Raw genomic sequence first — 21,428 nt, forward strand, 5'->3', positions numbered from 1 at the left:
ACAATCTACAGTTTTCAGGCAGAAAGAAAGGTTTTTATTATATAAAAGTACATGTAGGACACTGGGCAGACCACTAGGGACAAGGGGGGTGTGTTTTTTTTACATACAGTACTGTAATCTATAAGATTACAGTATACTGTATGTATAGTGTTTGTTTACTTTTTTGAATTTGGCGCCGATCTCCGCTCCCGTGCGTCGTAACGTCGCAGGGAACGGAGATCGGCGGCACAGGAGGACGCTGTGTGAATCGAGCGAGGTCTCGCTCGCTCACACAGCGTGGTGACATCGCTGGATCCAGGAACAAGGTAAGCCAGCGCACGCTGCAGGCTCTGCATAGCTTACCCCGAGCGTGACTCGGGGATAACGATCGCAGCAGAAAAAATCCAACCCGAGTCACGCTCGGGGTTACCGCCAGGGGGGTTAAATTAAAATTACGCGGTCGTGCGGCGTGCCTCCCAAACAAAATTTACGTCCTTTTTTCCCCACAAATAGAGCTTTCTTTTAGTGGTATTTGATCACCTCTGCGGTTTTTATTTTTTGCGCTATAAACAAAAAAAGAGGGACAATTTTGAAAAAAAAAACCACAATATTTTTTACTTTTTGCTATAATAAATATCCAATTTTTTTTAAAAAAACTATTTTTTTCTCAGTTTAGGCCGATACGTATTCTACATATTTTTGGTAAAAAAAATCGCAATAAGCGTATAGTGATTGGTTTGCGCAAACGGTATAGTGGCTACAAAATAGGGGATAGAATTCTGACATTTTTTTTTTATTTATTTTTTTTATTTTACTAGTAATACGGCGATCTGCAAATTTTGTCAGGACTGCGATATTGCGGCGGACACATTGGACACTTTTGACACATTTTTGGGACCATTCACATTAATACAGCGAGCAGTGCTATAAAAATGCATTGATTACTGTATAAATGTGACTGGCAGGGAAGGGGTTAACACTAGGGGGCGAGGAAGGGGTTAAATGTGTATCCTGGGAGTGATTCTTACTGTGGGGGGAGGGGACTGACTGGGGGAGGTGACCGATGCTGTTTCCCTATGTACAAGGGACACAGCATCTGTTTCCTATCCCTGACAGGACGTGGAGCTCTGTGTTTACTCACAGAGCTCCACATCCCTGCTCTGTCATTGCCGATCGCGGGTACCTGGCGGACATCGCGGCCACCAGACGCGTGCATCGGCATCTCTGGGACGCACTGCCACCGGCGCACGCGCTCCCCACAGTGGCCGGAGTACGCGAGGACGTCAAAGACGGCTTTTCCGGATTTATAGAGCCACCTGGAGGCTGTCTTTTGACTATGGCCCGGGTCTAAAGTAGTTAATTGAACAAGGTGACGTTAGAAGCCGACTGGCTACCATGCACAGCTGCAACAGATTTTACACTTTCCAGTTTTAGTAAATCAACCCCACTGTCTGTAACTTTTTCATTTATAAACAAAACTAAAATTTTAAAGCCCCATTGAAAAATACTTAAGTGGAAGCATTCCCTGCCACTTTGTTGAGGGGTCTCAAGTAGGCAAGTCATTTCAGTTTAAAAGAATGACTCTAGGCCAGTGATTGCGAACCTTGGCACCCCAGATGTTTTGGAACTACATTTCTCATGATGCTCATGCACTCTGAAGTGTAGTAGAGCATCATGGGAAATGTAGTTCCAAAACATCTGGGGTCCCAAGATTCGCCATAGGCAAGGATATACCAAATGCCTTCTAGATCAATTATGAATGCCTTTAAAGTCATAAAATACGTTTGTTGAATTAGCGAATTATAGAAGCTATAATCTGATGTTCTTGATGAGTGGGTGCCATGAATAAGCTTTGTTATGCAATGAGACTTTCGCTGGGAGTGCCTACTCCATTAGATGATAGATAAAGGTGGATAGAATGCTCATCAGCAGAAAACCAAAAATCAGGTAGTAATTGAGGCAGTTGTATGAAGTTTGTAGAACTGTAAGCTCTGAAGTAAGAACTAAGGGCCAGATTCTCGTAGGCTGGCTTAAAAATGCGGCGGCGTAACGTATCTCATTTACGTTACGCCGCCGTAAATCCCCCGGCGCAAGCCCGCCTAATTCAAATGATCCGGGTAGGGGGCGTGGATCATTTAAATTAGGCGCGTTCCCGCGCCGAACGTACTACGCATGCGCCGTCCCTAAAATTTCCCGATGTGCATTGCGCTAAATGACGTCGCAAGGACGTCATTGGTTTCGACGTGAACGTAAATGCCGTCCAGCCCTATTCACGGACTTCTTACGCAAACAATGTAAATTTTTTAATTTCGACGCGGGAACGACGGCCATACTTAACATTGGCTGCGCCTCATATAGCAGGGGCAACTTTACGCGTCGCAAATCTTACGTAAATGTCGTAACTTCACTGCGTCGGTCGGGCGTACGTTCGGGAATTCGCGTATTTTGCTAATTTGCATACTCGATCGGGAAAAACGACGTCGGCGACACCTAGCGACGAAAAAAAAAATTGCATTTAAGATCCGACAGCGTAAGAGCCTAACGCCTGTCGGATCTAATGGTTATCTATGCGGAACTGATTCTATGAATCAGGCGCATAGATATAACGGGCGGACTCAGAGATACGACGGCGTATCAGGTGATACGCCGGCGTATCTCTTTTGAGAATCTGGCCCTTACATTCACTGGATATATTTTGTAAAAAAGGATGGGTTCACACTGGTACGACACGACAGTCATACAACTTTCATCCTACTTTGCTCTGCGACATCAGTCCTATATTGATCCTACATTGATCCTACATCCATCTTACTTACAATACTTACAATCAAAACAGTCGGACCAAAGTAGTAGAGGGAGCATTTTCAAAGTCGGAGTGACTTGTGTCAGACCAGTTAGGACGGGTCTCATAGGGAAACATTGATATTCACACGTCATGCGACATGAGCTCCCAATGTCAGAGCATTTGTCGTACCCGTGTGAACCCAACCTCATGGAGACAATGCTTTGGCACTCATCCATGTGATTTCCATTGTGATTGATTGAGTGTTGGGGACATATGTCAGCATTTAAAGCCAATGGAGTAAACCAGTCATCTTAATCAAATCACCTTGATGTCAAAAAATTATGTTAATTGAACAAGAACATGCAGAGAGGTGTGAACATGTATGAGGGAAGGTCATTAGATTCATTAGAACTGAAGAAGGCACTTAGATCAATGGTAAAACACCTTCAATATTACAGAACAAGTCCAAGACCTGAATAAATGAGAGCTTTCCCGCACACTTTGAAGTGTTATCATCCAATGTACGCTAGACATGTGCAGACTGGAATATTTTGTTTCGTTTTTTTGTTTTCGTTTGGAAAATAAATTTATTTAGGTACTCCCGAAAATCATTTTGATTTATTTCCTTTTTCGTTGGGGAATAGCTTTCGTCCGAAAATCCAATAATACTTGGTTTCTGTTGAATGGTCAAAAGAATATTCGCCGGAACGTCGAATCTTTGTTGGTTGCTGTCTAATGGTCAAAAATATTCGACGGAACGTCGAATCTTCGTACATTTCCGTTCGAATATTCCGCCTACAAGAATTCTAATGTTGTATGACTAGTAATAATATTGAATCTATTCTCTATAATGTTGAATCTATTTTCTCATAAATCGAAATCTATTCTCTGTAATGTCGAATCTATTATTTCTATAGTGTCGAATCTTTTCTCTATAATGTCGAATGTTTTCTCTATGATGTCGAATCTTTTCCCTATAATGTCGAATCTCTCTATATCGAATTTTTACCGCAACGAAAACGAAAATAAAGCATTTTTTATATCGGATCTTTCGGTTTTCGTTTCTTGCACTTTCGTTATCGTTTGTTAAAACGATAACGAAAAAAACAGATTTTCGGACAAAAATGCATTCTAACGAAAACTAATGCACATGTCTAATGTACGCTATGCAGCCACATGGAACAGAAGGGTTAAGTAGATGACAAGAGGATCTGATCACTATTCCAGTCTCATATAGAGTTCTTATACATGTTCTAGTTCCTATAGATGTATTTCACTTGCGTACTGTTTGGTTTAAAATGTGCTATATAGAAAATGTTGTTTACTTGCTTCCCATATACAGTAACACAATTCCCATTACCAGTTCCTAGTAGGCAGATCAGTAAGATATGATTTAGAGCTACAATCACTGCATTGTTACAAACCCAGCTCCTATGAAAAGCCCCGTTTCATCTGTCCTCGTGCCCCAGGCAACAAAACTACTTTGCTAAGCCTATGAGGCAGGGATGTGCACCTGAAAGAATTCTAAGAAAGCAACACTTTTATAATCATCACATCTGAAGAATATTGCATTCCATTACATTAACTTCCTGATTCTATCTAAAAATACCATCAAGGGATTGCTAGGCTAATGAACTTCCTTCAGATAATCAACCACAAGGCAATTTTCCTACAGTGAAACCCCTTGCAGAGCAAACAGATCAAACAGCTTCCCATTGACAGGCCCGTTTGATTCGGTCCTGTAAATCCTTGCCTTGTTGCATCCTGGGAATAGCGCGGCTGTCCCACAAAACATTTCCTAATGAAACTCTGTGCTGAAACACACAGTTCCTCTCCGCGACCGAGGTGTTAATCACTGCTATCTAACAGACTTGCGGAGGCTATTGCTTCATTAACCCCTGCTCTGTGTACCTTAATGGCTCCCGTGGTGATCTGAATGTGGTGCAGCTGCCTCAGAGCGCTCTCTCGGTCCATGAAATATGAAGCTGCCAGCTGGTGCAGAGTGTCCAGTGTGGGGGCCGTGTTGTTCCCGCGTACTCCCGCGTCTCGCTTCAGTCTTCCCTTATCCACAAACATGGTGAGGGACTCTTCACCTGAAAATACAGAAGGATGTAGGAAATCAGAGACAATTACCTTACAAAAAAAAAAAGTACTTTCATATAACATACAGTCTTGCAACAATGTACTTACAGCTTTCCAGCTTGAACGGAAAAAAATCTCAAGAGAAATATAATTGATGGCTATGGGCAAATAATCTATATTTAATATATTTTTAGCTCTTTATGGCCAGGTCAATTTTCAGTGCCGTGTCAGTTTAAATAATAATGACATTTTTTATATTCTTTCGATGTCTGTCAAGTACTAGATGGGATTCAGGATATGTTTTTGTTGAGAATCTGGGCTTCAGCTATGGAGCTCTCTAAAAGATAGTCAAAGCAGTATTAAAACCAACACATAAAAATCTTGCAGCTTACTTATCATTAGATATAGTGGCTGCAATTGTTGTTTTTTTTGGGGGGCTTTTTTCCTTGAATTCAGCTGACGATCTGGTCAGTAACACACCTCCTATATTAGGGTGCAGGGGTTGCCCTACATGTGACAAATGAACCAAAGTAGCTCATGTACCTTTGTTGGCACTTATTTAGGCATATGTGGTGATATTTAAAGCGGAGTTCCACTCTAAGTACTCCTCGCCACCTTACATGCCACATTTGGCATGTCATTTTCTTTTGGGGGGGGGGGGAGTGGGTTCTTTGTTTTGAAGGGAACTTCCTGTCTTACTTCCTCCTTCCTCCTAGAGGGCCGTCTAGGCGACTCCTCCTCTCCCCCTAGGCGGCCCCTCCCTCTAGGCGATCTCCTGAGACACAGGACAGGTCCCAGAATATCGCATATCCACTCCAAGAGAGCAGCGCGACTCACACATGTGGAGTGCGCTCTCGGCCGTGAAGCCACAAGCTGTCACAGCCGGGTTCCCACAGTTTCAATGAAGGCGCCGAGGAGAGGAGGGGGAAAGGAGCGGGCCTCTGTGCGGCCGCATCGCTGGATTATGGGACAGGTGAGTGGCTGTCTATTAAAAGTCAGCAGCTATACTTTTTATTAAACTAAAAATAGCCTGGAACTCCGCTTTAAAATCTTACCAATAATATGACAGCACTATAATTAAAAAAAATAACCACCTGAATGCATAAATGATACAATCAATAAATAATACTCAATATACAAGGTGATAAAAAACTAAAACTAAAAATTATTAAAAGTGCCCTCTACCATCCAATTTATACGATGCAATAAAGTTCATATTGTGCCATAAAATTCATCCATCAGTGTCCAAATCACATAATTCAAATGCATAAAGTGTCCCGTGCAAAGTTTGTGCAATGTATTCTGTGTTAAATACACATAAAGTACAATGGCTCATCCAAAAAAAATAGGTAGATTCACAAAGAGTTAGGCCGGCTTATCAGTAGATAAGCCGGCCTAACTCTGAATCTACGCCGGCGTTTGTTTAAGTGTATTCTCAAACAGAGATACACTTAAACAAAGCTAAGATAGGCCGGCTTGCGCCGTTCTATCTTAGCCTGCAATGTTTCTGTTGGCTGCTAGATGGCGCTTCCATTGCAGCCGGCGTAGATTATGTAAATGAGGGGGTTTTGAAAAAAATGAATATTTTTTACTTTTTGCTGTAATAAATATCCCCCAAAAATATATAAAAAAACTTTTGTTTTCCTCAGTTTTCTTCTACATATTTTTCGTAAAAAAAAATCGCAATAAGCGTTTATTGATTGGTTTGCGCAAAAGTTCTAGCGTTTACCAAAATAGGAGGTATTTTTATGGCATTTTTATTAATATATTTTTTTTACTAGTAATGGCGGCGATCAGCTATTTTTTTTCGGTACTGCGACATTATGGCGGACACTTCGGACAATTTTGACACATTTTTGGGACCATTGGCATTTTTATAGCGATCAGTGCTATAAAAATGCATTGGATTACTATAAAAATGCCACTGGCAGTGAAGGGGTTAACACTAGGGGGCGGGGAAGGGGTTAAGTATGCCTGGGTGTGTTCTTACTGTGGGGGGGGGGTGGCCTCACTAGGGTAAACACTGATCCTCTGTTCATACATTGTATGAACAGAAGATCAGCATTTCCCCCGCTGACAGGACCGAGAGCTGTGTGTTTACACACACAGCTCCCGGTCCCCGCTCTGTAACGAGCAATCGCAGGTGCCCGGCGGCGATCGAGCCCGCCGGGCACACGCACAGGAGTCGGGGACGAGCGGGGGGCGCGCACGCGCCCCTAGTGGCGGCTCAAAGAGCAGACGTTATACTACGTGCTCTCGCCCAGGAGAGCCGACCTGCCGCCGTAGAATGACGGTGCGCGGTCGGCTAGTGGTTAAGTATATTAGTACAAGGTATATCCCAATGGGATAAAAACAGGAAGGAGGTTTAAACAGGGGGTACACAGGGGTATGAATATTTTTTCAAGGCACTGTAAGTAGATAGCACAGCAGTATCAGCTTGACTCGTAGATGGCTTTGTCTGATTTATACTTCAAAATTAAGTGTTCTGCTTAGGGGTGAGTCACTTGGATTTGTCTGTCAGCTGTTTGTTTGTAACAGTTTTTTTTTTCAATAGGCTGTAAGTAGGTAATAGAAATTTCAGCTCAGTCTTACAAAAAGGGGAGGAAGCAGCTCATTATTAAAAGTCAATATGAATGTTCATTGAAAAGAAATGTTAAACATACTCATTCATCAGATATAGCCTTCTTAACGCGTTTCACTACTGCACAGAACACAAATCATACGAATAATGCAGGAGTGAAAAGCATTGTAATGATGAGCGGCTTCCTCCCCCTTTTTGAAGACTAGAATGTCCCACGTGGAGTGGTCCACAACTGCCAGGAGCCTGCAGCTGGTGCTAGAGGATTAAAGAGATCTATGCTTGCAGCAAAATATAACATATATACAATATATACTGAAAATGTCACATGCTAGAAAAAAAAATATATAACAAAGGCTAAATCTACAAAGCTGTAACACAAGGGTGTGTTTTTTATTTTAACTTGTCACTGTAATTTTGGTGTGTTATCTTTATGAATTGCGCCTAATATTTCATCTTTTTCTTTTTCTGATGTTTTCTACCATAATAAATAAGGTAAATATACATAAAACTGTTTTAAATTCTATTTTGTTAAAGGGGTTGTAAAGGTTTGTTTTTTAGAAGAGAAATGGAAGGAAAAGTTAGTGAACCAACAATGCACTAGCTTAAAGGAACCTATTTAGAAAATAAAAAACGACTCCTTTGAATACAATTTATGTAGTGACATTAAAAATCTTAAACAGGTATTAAACCCAAACATTTATTATATTGCATTTTACAATTTCTTAGATGAAATGGTTTCATTAATTTACCTTTTTAGGCGTTCTTTCTTCTATTTACATTTGGTGATCCAGACAGTAAGTTGTTTTTTTTAAATGAATAAACTCCCCAGCAGAATTTATGAGTTACAGAGAGGACCTTTTAACCATTTAAACCATTTAACACTGACAGAGGTGACTACAGTGATCAGCTTTTACTTATTTATATAAAAACTTCCTCTCAAAACGAAAAAAAGAGAAAAAAACCTGCTGTAACTGATTATAGAGTATCAGCTGGAGTTTGGCTTCAGTTTAGTTAAAGGGTTTGTAAAGGATTTTTTTTTTATCTTAATAGCTTTCTTTACCTTAATGCAGTGCTGTTTTCATGTCCTCATTGTTCGTTTTTGCTCTCAAGTTGCTGTAATTCTTCTCTGATCTCCACACTTCCTGGTTGTCTGTTTCCTGATGACCACAGTACTGGGAGATTTCTCTCTGTGGTCACTAATCAAGGGGGTGTGATTACTGTGTGTCTAGTTTTTAGTTTTGTTTTCCAAACCATCACTGCTCTATGGCTCTGTATAGCACAGAAGCAGGAAACATGCAAAAACGAAACTAGAAACTACAGGTACATTATATGATTGATTTTTATCTATTTTTAATATTTTTAAAAGGAATCAGTTAACTATTATGTCTCTATACCCTGTAAACAGTCATTTCAGCAAAAAAATAAAAATTCCTTTACAACTCCTTTAAGCCTCATTGAAGCACGATTGACTTTTCCATGGATTTTGGTCCGAATGGGCGTTGGCCATGAACTTGTTCTGCATACACACAGCAACTTTTACCAAATCACGTGGTTTTTCAGCTCTTTACCACCACCCTTTGGGCAACTTCTGCTATTGTTGTCTGATCTCTAGCATTGCTTCTGAGCATGCATGTTTGTACTTTGGACTTTAGTCCGATGGACTTGTGTACACACGATCGGATTATCCTCCATAGGATATTTGTTGCCAAAAAGATTGAGAGCATGCACAGCAAACATTTGTCCGATGAAAAACCGAAAACAATTGTCGGATGGAGCGTAAACACGGTCGGATTGTCCAATAAAATACGTCCTTTGGACAATTGTTGTCAAAAAGTCAGATCGTGTGTATGGGTCTTTAGGGGCAGATTCACGTAGAGCCGCGTAAAATTGTGCGGGCGTAACGTATCTGATTTACGTTACGCCTCCGCAACTTACACGGGCAAGTGCTGTATTCTCAAAGCACTTGCTCCGTAATTTGCGGCGGCGTAGCGTAAATCGGCCGGCGTAAGCCCGCCTAATTCAAATTTGGATCAGGGGGGCGTTTTTTATGCAAAACTACTGTGACCCGACGTGATTGACGTTTTTTCGGAACGGCGCATGCCGAATTTCCCAGTGTGCATTGCTCCAAAGTACGCCGCAAGGACGTCATTGGTTTCAACGTGAACGTAAATGACGTCCAGCCCCATTCACGGACGACTTACGCAAACAACGTAACTTTTTCAAATTTCGACGCGGGAACGACGGCCATACTTAACATTGGCTGCGCCTCATATAGCAGGGGCCACTTTACGCCGGGAAAAGCCTAGCGTAAACGTCGTAACTTTACTGCGTCGGCCGCGCGTACGTTCGGGAATTCGCGTATCTAGCTAATTTGCATACTCAACGCGGAATTCGACGGAAGCGCCACCTAGCGGTCAAAAAAAATGCAGTTAAGATCCGACGGCGTAAGAGACTTACGCCTGTCGGATCTAATGGATATCTATGCGTAACTGATTCTAAGAATCGGGCGCATTGATACGACGGCGCAACTCAGAGATACGACGGCGTATCTGGAGATACGCCGTCATATCTCGGTTGCCTGGGCCTTAGTGTATCAAAATTAAATTGACTGTCTCAAGCCCCATACACACTATCAGTTTTTTTGCAGGTTTTTCTCTTCAGGTTTACCAAAACCATCTAATATGAGGTCAAACCTTAAGAGTTTCAATTCGTATGCAATCAGGCAGGCCCTTACACTACATGGTTTTGGTAAACCTGAGGAGAAAAACCTGCAGGAAAACTGATAGTGTGTATGGGGCTTAACACTTTCCTTTTTGGTTTTGGGTTTAATACAGCTTTAAATACATTTATTTTATCATAACACAACTGCATTCACACAAGTTGCCAAATCTTCACAAACACACATATTAACCCTGATTACAGATTCCCGAGTTGTCAGCTGCAAGTCTTGGTCTAGGTTTAGGTTTGTAAGATAAGCACGTATGTATTCTATCACATCACTTCATGGCTTGATCTTATCAATCTTACTGCACCACTCTTAATACTGGATATTTGCTTCCTCTTCAGATAATAAAATTAATTTAAAAATAAAATCTGTGCTGAGAAAAATATGGGTCCTGCCACTGCTGAGGTTCTTTCTCAATCACTGACCTGAAAACGGAATGAAAATTAAAAAGTCCAGGGGAAGTCAAAACTGTTCTGCATTCTTTTTCAAGCTCAGAGCCCCAGAAAGTATTTAAACCATGGGATCAACATGACTACCAACATTTTTAAAAGTAGAGGCCAGCATTGAAAGCCTACATGCAGCATACTTCTCAGTAGAGGTTTCCTTTATACTAAAGTCTGGCAGGAAAGCTATCCCAGTGAAAGAAGAATATATATTTACTTTGCCTAAACAAACATGTCAAATTATCTTGGAAAGTCCTCAGGGAAATTGACACATCCAGAAGTTCTCAAAGTGGCAGTTGGTCTTGACCAATGCTCCTGATGGTAGACAAAGGCTAGGAACTCCCATGGTCTCAGTTTAGTTTGCTGCAAACTGGTACCAGGTCACAACCCTCAGGATTTCCCCACCAAGGGCGTGTATGGAACTGTTAGGCAGGGGTCAGTGCTGGAGAAAGTGTATCAGTAATAAGGCACATCAGTGTCCACAATGTACTTGGAGCGACCTGGTCACCTAGACAAGTGGTAGACAAAGGCTAGGAACTCCCATGGTCTCAGTTTAGTTTTCTGAAAACGGGTACCAGGTAGACATGTGCATTCGTTTTCGTCCGAATGCATTTTCGTCCGAATCTCAGGTATTTTCGTTATCGTTTTAACAAACGATAACGAAAGCACAGAAAACGAAAAACGAAAGATCCGACATAAACAAATGCTTTATTTTCGTTTTCGTTGCGGTCGAATGTGCCTAACCTTAACTCTATTAGTCCAATATTATTCTACATAAAGAGAAAAAATTTGACATAGAGAGAAAACATTCGACATTATAGAGACATGAAGAAGAGTCGACATATAGAGAAAAGATTCGACATACAGAGACATGAAGATTCGACATAGAGAGACATAAAGATTTGACATAGAGAGACATGAAGATTCGACATAGAGAGACATAAAGATTCGACATAGAGAGACATGAAGAGTCAAAACATTTTTTTTTTTTTTTTAAAGATTCTGTTGAATCATCTTTTTTTTTTCACCATAAGCCTTTAATGACAGATTCGACCTTAATTTGAATTTTCGGACAAATTATTTTTTTTTACGAAAAACTAAATAAATCAAAACGAATTTCAGGAGTGACTAAATAAATTTATTTTTCGTACGAAAATGAAATTACGAAATGAAATATTTCAGTGTACACATGTCTAGTACCAGGTCACGACCCTCAGGATTGCCCCACCAGGGGCGTGTATGGAACTGTTAGGCAGGGGTCAGTGCTGGAGAAAGTGTATCAGTAATAAGGCACATCAGTGTCCACAATGTACTTGAAGCGACCTGGTCACCTGGACAAGTGGTAGACAAAGGCTAGGAACTCCCATGGTCTTAGTTTAGTTTGCTGCAAACCGGTACCAGGTTTAGACCCTCAGGATTGCGCCACCAAGGGCATGTATGGAACTGTTGGGCAGGGGTTAGTGCTGGAGAAAGTGTATCAGTAATACGGCACATCAGTGTCCACAATGTACTTGGAGCAACCTGGTCACCTAGACAAGTCCCAAGGGCAAGAAGACCTTCCAAAAGGATAAGGCGTTTTAAGTGGGGAAACTCCTCTTCTTAAATAGCCAACCAAAAAGGTTGGCTCTGAAGAATGGGGGGATCCCCCTTGGAACGCGTCAGCCTTTTGGAAGGTCTTCTAGCACTTGGTACTCATCTAGGTGACCAGGTCGCTCCAAGTACATTGCGGTCTTTGATGTGCCCTTTTACTGATGTTATTTTATTTCCTTTGGGTTTCCCTGGCCCACAGGGGGCCGCAAAACGAGTGCAATTTTTGGGTCACCTGAAGATTTTGTATTGTCTTTTGCCAATGCACTCTACTGATTGCAGGAGATTATTCCTTTTTGTCTGGAGAAAGTGTAGTTAGGTCCAAGCAGAGATCTAGGTAGGGAGAAAGCAAGAGTGTAGTTATGTCTGAGCAGAGATCTAGGTAGGCAGCAAGCAAAGGAGTAGGCAGGTCAAACCGGATCAGAAACTGGCATGTAAGTATAGCTCTTAGGTAGCTGGCGATATAACAAAGCACTTCAAAGGCTGGAACACACTCAGTGTCATTGCTAAAAGCTCTGAAAGTCCTAACATGGATTCTGCAAATACCATTGGAAGTTCTGGCAGGGATTCTGAGAGCAGGAGTTCTGGAAGTCCTGGCAGGGATTTTAGGAACATGAATACTGGAAGTCCTGGCAGGGATTTTAGGAACAGGAATTCTGGAAGTCCTGGCAGGGATTCTGAGAGCAGGAGTTCAGAAAGTCATGGCGGGCATTCTGGGTGCAGCAGCTTTGGAAGTCCTTGCAGGGATCCTGAAAGCAGGAGTTCTGGAAGCCCTTGCAGGTATTATGAGAGCAGGGGTTCTGGAAGTCATGGCAGGAATTCTGAAAACAGGAATTCTGGAAGTCCTAGCAGGGATACTTAGAGCAGGAGTTCTGGAAGTCCTTGCAGAGATTATTAGGGGATGCAGGGATCCTAAAAGCAGGAGTTCTGGAAGTTCTGGCAGGGATCCTAAAAGCAGGAGTTCTGGAAGTTCTGGCAGGGATTCTAAAAGCACAAATTTTGGAGGTCCTGACAGAGATTCTGAGGTTACTTTAACAGAACTGAGCCACTGCTTCTTTGCTGTCCAACCAGCAGGCAGGGGGTGTGTTCAGGACCAAGATGTGCTACTTCTGTGCTGAAGGTTCACAATCAGCTATGCAGTCCAATAGGAGTGTCTGGATCACTGGACTGGCTAAACAAAACTAGAAAACTATTTGACAGTTAGAAGAGTTCCCATATATGCATTTCAATTGTGTATTTAGATTTGTATATAAAGGTTTAATTTCTTATTCCTGGCTACGTTTAGTATGACTGTCTAGGCAATGTGCGGACACATGGCAGCTGTGGTTTATCAACTATTTACACCTAAGGGACCAAGTAAACAGATATATTATTTATAAGTGATTCCTAAATGCCAAAGTGGGTTGCAGAAAAGTAATAAAGCATTAAACTTTCATGTTACTTCTCCAACATCAGGGAGCTAATCATTACAGGCAGTGCATTAAGATATATATACAGTAAAACCTTGGTTTGCAAGCATAATTCGTTCCAGAAACATGCTTGTAATCCAAAGCACTTGTATATCTAAGCATTTTTTTTACAGAGTATAAATAAGAAGAGAGGCACCTCTATGTGTAGCAATAAGTTGCTAAATGTTAAACCTTCATTAAATGTAACCATATTGCTACACTTACAGGCCCCTCTCTTCTTTTTTATACTCAGTTGTGACATGACACTACTCTTATATCAAGACATTGCTTGTATATCAAGGCAAAATGTATTAAAAAAATTAGCTTGTCTTGCAAAATGCTCTCAAACCAAGTTACTCTCAAACCAAGGTTCTACTGTACTGTATATAGTCACAGTGTTTACATTGGTCATATGCAGCTGTGACCTTTCTGGAGCCAAGACAGTCCCAGGAAACTTCCACATGCATTGCAATAATGAACAAAGACCATTCTTAATAGCAGAACTCCAACTATGAAACCCCCCCCCCCCCCCCCAAAAAATAAAAATCTTCTGATTATTAGATTCTACTCCCATATAGGAAAGCAACAGTTCCACTTTAACAACATGCGATACAGCGTGAACTTTTTTCCTGTATGGAATAGAGTAGGGAAGGGTAAGACATGGCATTATCTACTCACCATACTAATAAAAATGTCTGTCTTGTTTTATGCCGCGTACACATGACCATTTTTCATGACGAGAAAAATGCAATTTTTTTAATTGGTCGTGAAAAACAGTCGTGTGTGGGCTCCAGAGCATTTTTCCCAACGTTTTTCATGGTGTTCTTTTTCACGTCGTGAAAAACGGTCGTTTCACGTACCTGATGGGAGACTGAAGTGACGAGGTCGGCCTCCCTTGTATCTCCAGACCTGGTTCCGCTGGAGGTGAAACAGAGGACACCGAGGGACAGGAGGAACACGAATGCCTGCAGATGTAGACCCAGACAGCAGTAGGTGCAAACCGGGACGAGTGGCAGGACCATCAGATCACGAAAAACAGCAGTACACCGAGGATCAGCCGGGGTTAAAAAGGCACTCTGGAGCAGTGGCACTGGGACGTCAGATGATGTTAAGTCCCTGGAAGACTTGCAGCAGAAAGTCGCAGAGAGTCGCAGGACAGAAGTCGCAGACACTCAGAGGTTACCGAGGAGCGACACAGGAAACAGATGCAGGGTCACACAGGTAGCTGGGTCAAGTAGCAGGCGAGCAGCGAGGTACAAGGCAGCAGGCAGAAGCAGAGTCAAATGGGTAGCCAGGATCGGAAACCGGTAATCGGATCAGAAGCAGAGTCCAGAAACAGGGTCAAGGCAAGGCAGGTTCAGCAACAGAAGTCAAGCAGGATCACAGCAGGGTTCAGGGTATCGGGTAACAGCTGAAGACCAGTCAGTAAGGGTCTGGGGTCAGGGCACTTCCTTAAATAGGCCATCTGGCGCAATTGGCGCTAGGGGCGCGCACCTGTGCGTGCACGCCGTCCATTGCACGCACGCATTGGTGCGCCTAGGAAACTCAGAGCTCCCGTGTGCGTGTGCATGCGCAAGAGTGCGCATCGGACGAAAAGTAACAGTTCTCTTACAGGTCGTGTGTACGGTTTTACGAGGGGGAAAAAAATGTTCATGCTCAGAAGCAAGTTATGAGACGGGAAAATTAGCAAAAGCAGCCCAAAGGGTGGCACCATACGAATGGAACTTCTCCTTTATAGTGCCATTGTACGTGTTGTACGTCACCGCGCTTTGCTCAAGCATTTTTTTCACGAACGTCTGTATGCAAGGCAGGCTTAGGAGGAATCACGACAAATCAGGTCGAGAAAAACAAAGTTTTTTGCATGATATGAATAACGGTCGTGTGTGCGTGGCATTAGAGTTTCCCTCACTAGCGATTTGATGAAATCGCTGCAACTGAGACGAGAGCAGTAAGTGAGAGCAGTAAACACCCAACAGAGGTTCTCTTGTCCGGTTTAGAGCCGGTTGAAAGCTCATAAAATTTTGAAAAGAAGCTTTATTTAGTAATGTGCAAAACAACATGCAGCAGCCCACAGCAACGAACCCTCATAAGATAATCATCAGCTTTCAGTGTTCTGACTGGTCTAAATTGATAGAAGAAAAAACGTAATACTTGCAATCCTAAAGCTGAACAGTGTGGTGTAGAGATTAATAAATAGGGGGTGAGATTGAAAATCATCCATGTTTAACTTAACTTCACATTATCTTCCATAACATTCTTGTATTACAACATTTTCTCTATTTCCTGTGCTTTCTCCTTCCTCTCAGTTATAGCCAATAAACTTCCTCATTCCATTATCATAATTCTTCACTTTGATGTTTTTTATCTCCACGCATTGCTGGTTGCCTTGTTGCCTTATTTATTAAAGGATTCACATTCCAATAAGCAGATTGTTAAAACCTAGCTCCAGGAAACCTGACAAATCTTTTTGTAGTGGAGATGCACCAGCACTATAAGGGTTAGCTGTTAATTTGGTCTAGGTAGGAGCTGCGAAAAGCACTTTTACTTTCCTAATGTTCTGCTCCCCCATGAGACAGCTCTCCCCCATGCTCCAGCAGTGGACTGACCCTCAGTGTCTCGTCATTGCTCTTTATGGTGTCAGGATCTTAAACTGCTGGAGCATAGGGAAGAAGGCCCTTAGGGGACCAGTCTAGCAAAGTGGAGGAGCAGAGGATCATGTAAGTAAATGTACTTTACATGCCCACTAGACCTAAACAAGCAGAATGTTAAAATTTTCTGGACTTCAGCTTTGCGTGTCATAAAAAATAAGAATCCATCTATTCCCTAAAATAGCCATTCTTATTCTTGGTGACTTTAACATCTTCCTAATGCAATAGCTTGGCTATCTCTAAAATGTTAAACCTAACCTCATCTTTTGACCTAACACAATGGATTCACACCACTCATGGCATTGTATTTCCACACTCCCACCCTCGTTGCAACCTCTCCTTTTCCTCTGTCTATTCACAATGTTGTTAGTTTCACATTCTCCCAGTCTTTATCTTCCTTTACCTTTAACGCGGAGGTTCGGACACATTTTTTTTTTAAAAAGCCAGCAGCTACAAATACGGCAGCTGCTGACTTTTAAAAAATGGACACTTACCTGTCCAACGCGCCCGCAATGTCAGCAGCCGAGGCTGAGCAATCGCTTGGTCCTCGGCTGCTTCCGCCGCCATCCTCGGTGAAGGAATCAGGAAGTGAAGCCTTGCGGCTTCACTGCCCGATTCCCTACAGCGCATGCGTGAAGATCGCGGCGAGCCGTCACTGGTCCCCGCTCTCCTGGGAACAGTGTTTCCTAGAAGACAGCGGGGGGATGACGTGCCAGGCTGGATTCCCCGCGGGGATCCGAACCCGGAAGTGGTGCAAATACCTGTCTCAGACAGGTATCTGCACCCCTCCCCCCTGAAAGGTGTCAAATGTGACACCGGAGGGGGGGAGGGATCCAAAAAGCAGAGGTTCACTTTTTGTGTGAACCTCCGCTTTAACAGTTACCAGTAGAAACCTTGGCTGCTTTAACCCTTCTCTTTTAAATTCTGCTACTAATTACCTCTATAACAAAATATCATCCCTATCCTGTCCAGACCTGTCCACTTCTGTGATACATTTACAAAGTTAAAGCATGGTTGGTATTACTGAATCTTCAATGCCTCTGTCAGAACCCGGGTTTCAACAGCCAAGTTGTCAAAGTCAATTTGCTCTTATTCGTCCTGGGCATACATACTTTAGTCACTACACAAAGAATTAAGCACAGGAGGATGCAATGTGAACAATTAAGGCCCACATGTACGGATCCCGTGAGGATCTGTACATGTGTATCCGCTTGCTCAGTGGGGATCGCTTTGTTGATCCCCGTTGAGCCGGCAGATGACAGGGTGGTCCCTGCACTGTGCAGAGACCGCCCTGTCAGATCTCCGCTATCCCCTATGGGAGGATCGGATGAACACGGACCGTCTGTCCGTGTTCACCCAATCCGCTCTGCAGACAGATGGAAAAATAGGATTTTTCTCCGTCTGCAGACTTGGAGCATTGCGGATACCGATGAGATTGGGTGTCAGCGGATGTTGATCCGCTGACACCCGCTATCTCATAGGTATTAATGTATGTCCCTTTTTCATCCGTAAACGGATGTATGAAAAAGCGGACATACAGTCCGCATGTGTGAAAAGGAGCCTTAAGGTGGAGGGCAGAGATTAAACTGTATTGTGTAACATGTGGAATCAAACTCCCATGATGTAAGCTCCTCTGTAAACTTTTATTTTTTTTCAAAAGTCATCAAGATATTATGTTGTTGGTGGTAGATTTCATGCAAAGACAGATTCATCCACGGGCTTATAGCTCTTGGTCTGCCACAGCCAATTAGAAGTCTCAGAGCCGAAGGGAGTGGAAGACAACTTAGATTTGTGAACTAGAACTTTACTTGAAGGAACAAAAGGAATGAGCAGAAAAGAAAGGTGTACATCTGTGCCATTGATCCCTATTTTTGCATACTTGGGATAAGTGAGTACACTTACTTCTGTTACTTTTTTAATGATTTCATACAGGGAAGAGCTGAAATAATGGTCGTCTGTGAAGGGTAATTGCAACAAAGACTCCATAAACTGTTGATCTACTGATATCACCTAAGCCAGATGGCTTGGCTGATCTGCACAACAGAAAGAGAGACCCAAGACAGAACATAGCTAGCATCCAGCATGGGATCACACATACAACTTGACACAAAGGTCATCTGGTCAATAGAATCAATACATTTGGGATTAACACCAACAGTTGCCTGATCGTTATTTGATGATTTAGATCAGTCAACTAAGAAGTGGATGGTTTGAGAAAATATTTCCATCTTGTTGTCAGTTGGGTTCCTAAAGGATGGAGTGTCTGACACTTGAGAATTGACCTCAGGAGAAGTAGTCAATTTTGTGAAAAAAACCTCTACAAAGGGAGAGAGTGTCTGGAACCATTCAAAGTTCCATCTTGCACAAATTCCAATAAGTAGAAGATTTGCCCAGAGCTACAGAGCAACCTCCTTTCCATTTGGTCCCAGCCATTTTATCAACAAACAAATAGGTGTATACCTTTAAGAAAAGGGAATACCAAAACCTCCAATGCTTTTGAATGCCAAAAACTATGCTAGAGAAACTGCGCCAGTGAAGACAATACAAATGGGCAGGTGCTGTGGACGAGGGGAGAATGCTGTCAGGAAACAGAATGCTTCTGTGAAGGGAGCCTAGTGTCCATTCTCCATGTAGGCATCAGTATAATAACGTGTACACGCAACCGTTATTCATGTCATTGAAAAAAACAACACGATTCCTCTCAAGCCTGCCTTGCATACACACGATGGTGAAAAAAAATGCTCGAGCAAAGCGCGGTGACGTACAACACGTACGACAACACGTACAACGGCACTATAAATAGGAAGTTCCATTCGAATGGCGCCACCCTTTGGGCTGCTTTTGCTGATTTCGTGTTACCGCATATTATTAAAACTTTGGTGAGAGACGATTCGCTCTTTTCAGTCTTCGTGCTTTTCAGTCTGTTACAGGGTGCCTAATGTGCTATCTCCATTACGAGCGCTAGTTTTACCAGAACGAGCGCTCCCGTCTCATAACTTGCTTCTGATAATGCACATTTTTTTTTCCCCTCGTTAAATCGTACACACAATTGTTTTTCACAATGTGAAATAGAACGACGTGAAAAACGAAGAGAAAAATAGAGCCCATTTTTTTCGTCGAGAAAAATGTTCTGGAGCATACACACGCCCGTTTTTCACGACCAATTAAAAAAATTGCATTTTTTCTCGTCATGACAAACAGTCGTGTGCATTACCCTTTGTTGCTTATTGTTAATAAAGCTGTGTCCCCAAATGGATGAAAGAGAAAAATTACTGCGGTTAGTTTGGTAATTACATTTTCTCTACAGGTTTACTTTAAAAGATAAGAAGTCCAAAACACTTGAATCCACCATTAGCAGACCCCTAAAAGGGAACAAACTAAAAAAATTGCGCAATGGCTGCATGTACTGTATATTCAGATGTAGTAATTGTGACTTTGGGGTTTAGATAACAGTTCTTCAATATCCAAGCGCCTATTGATCAGGCTCATTTGTGCCCAATTTACAGACTAGCTCTCTACATCATAAATCTAAAGCAAATTTGACACCTGTAAGGGTGGCTTTATTATATATTATTGATCGTTACACTTAAAAAGGGACTTTTGCTTTAGAAACATAGTGAGACAGGACACATGCTACGTGGTGCGATACAAAAGTTGTTATGGAACTCGCTTGCACAATGCTTAGCAACAGAAGCCACACTGTCTATAACTACGGTATATATTTTTTGATCAGAATGCACATGAAATATTTCTAAGCATTTCTTGAAAGACGATGGGCCAGATTCTCGAAGAGTTGCGCCGGCGTATCAGCAGATACGCCGACGTAACTCCGAATCTAAGCCTGTCCTTTGTTTAAGTGTATTCTCAAACTGAGATACACTTAAACATGCCTAAGATACGACGGCCTGCGCCGTCGTATCTTGGGGTGCAATATTTACGCTGGCCGCTAGGTGGCGCTTCCATTGCGGATGGCATAGAATATGCAAATGAGTCGTTACGCCGATTCACGAACGTACGCTTGCCCGTCGCAGTAAATTTACGCTGTTTCAGTAAGAGATACGCGGCGTAAAGATAAAGCTGCCCCCTAGGTGGCGTAGCCAATGTTAAGTATGGCCGTCGTTCCCATGTTGAAATTTGAAAATTTTACGTTGTTTGCGTAACTCGTCCGTGAATGGGGCTGGACACCATTTACGTTCACGTCGAAACCAATGACGTCCTTGCGACGTCATTTAGCGCAATGCACGTCAGGAAAATTTAGGGACGGCGCATGCGCAGTACGTTCGGCGCGGGAACGCGTCTAATTTAAATGATCCACGCCCCCTACCCGGATCATTTGAATTAGGCGGGCTTGCGCCGGGGGGATTTACGCTACGCCGCCGCAACTTTACAGGCAAGTGCTTTGTGAATCAAGCACTTGCCCGTAAAACTTGCGGCGGCGTAACGTAAATTCGATACGTTACGCTGCCGCAGATCTACGTGAATCTGGCCCATGGTTGCCTCCTAGAAACTATACCTGTCTTAACAGCATGCTAAGTACTCAGCATTTAGAGGTTTTACATTACTAATCTTTTCTATTCTTCCCAATGATTTTCTCCTCCCACCCTTACCGTGATTGCATAGAATTTGTGCAAGCAAAATAATCATATAAATAGTCATTGAAAAAAAAAAAATTCTTTCTGAACTGAGCAAATGCAAAGTCCGGTATAAAAAAAGCCAAGGGGACAGACTGTCTGAGTGTCACCTCTTCTGCTGCGGTAACGTTTCTGACAAGTGTAGCGAATGTAATAGTGCTGATGAAATGTTATCCGCAGAGCTCCATACACATATTATGCAAACAGGCGCCAGCTCTCCACTGGAGGGTGGAAGGGAGGGGGAGACAGCAGGTTAAGAAGGTGTAAGATATGAGAGGGATGGTGAGAAGTAGATGAATGACAGGAGGAAGGTGACAGGAAGACATGTGGATGATAGCTGCATACAAAAAAAGGCAACTATGGGCATAATAGGTTGAAATATTTTGACCCTTCAAGTTGTGATTCAGGTTAAAGCTGATTTTCAGGCAAATAGCACAAACAAACAATTTTGAGAAGCAAAAAGATTTGTATATCTATCTAACCAGCACCAAGCTTTTCAAAGACCTACCAGACAGTACA

General features: G+C 42.5%; 1 protein-coding gene across 1 annotated transcript in view; it reads right to left on the minus strand.

The window, feature by feature from the left end:
* The window catches only part of BRINP2 (BMP/retinoic acid inducible neural specific 2), a 419,477-nt gene that overhangs the window by 218,311 nt on the left and 179,738 nt on the right, over positions 1-21,428 (minus strand). The window contains exon 4 of the mRNA XM_040360364.1: positions 4,676-4,857. Coding sequence (XP_040216298.1) covers positions 4,676-4,857 — 182 coding nt within the window. The remainder of the gene's footprint in view (positions 1-4,675; positions 4,858-21,428) is intronic.

The sequence above is a fragment of the Rana temporaria genome, chromosome 7, assembly GCF_905171775.1.
Source record: "Rana temporaria chromosome 7, aRanTem1.1, whole genome shotgun sequence".
Taxonomy (NCBI): Eukaryota; Metazoa; Chordata; class Amphibia; order Anura; family Ranidae; genus Rana; species Rana temporaria.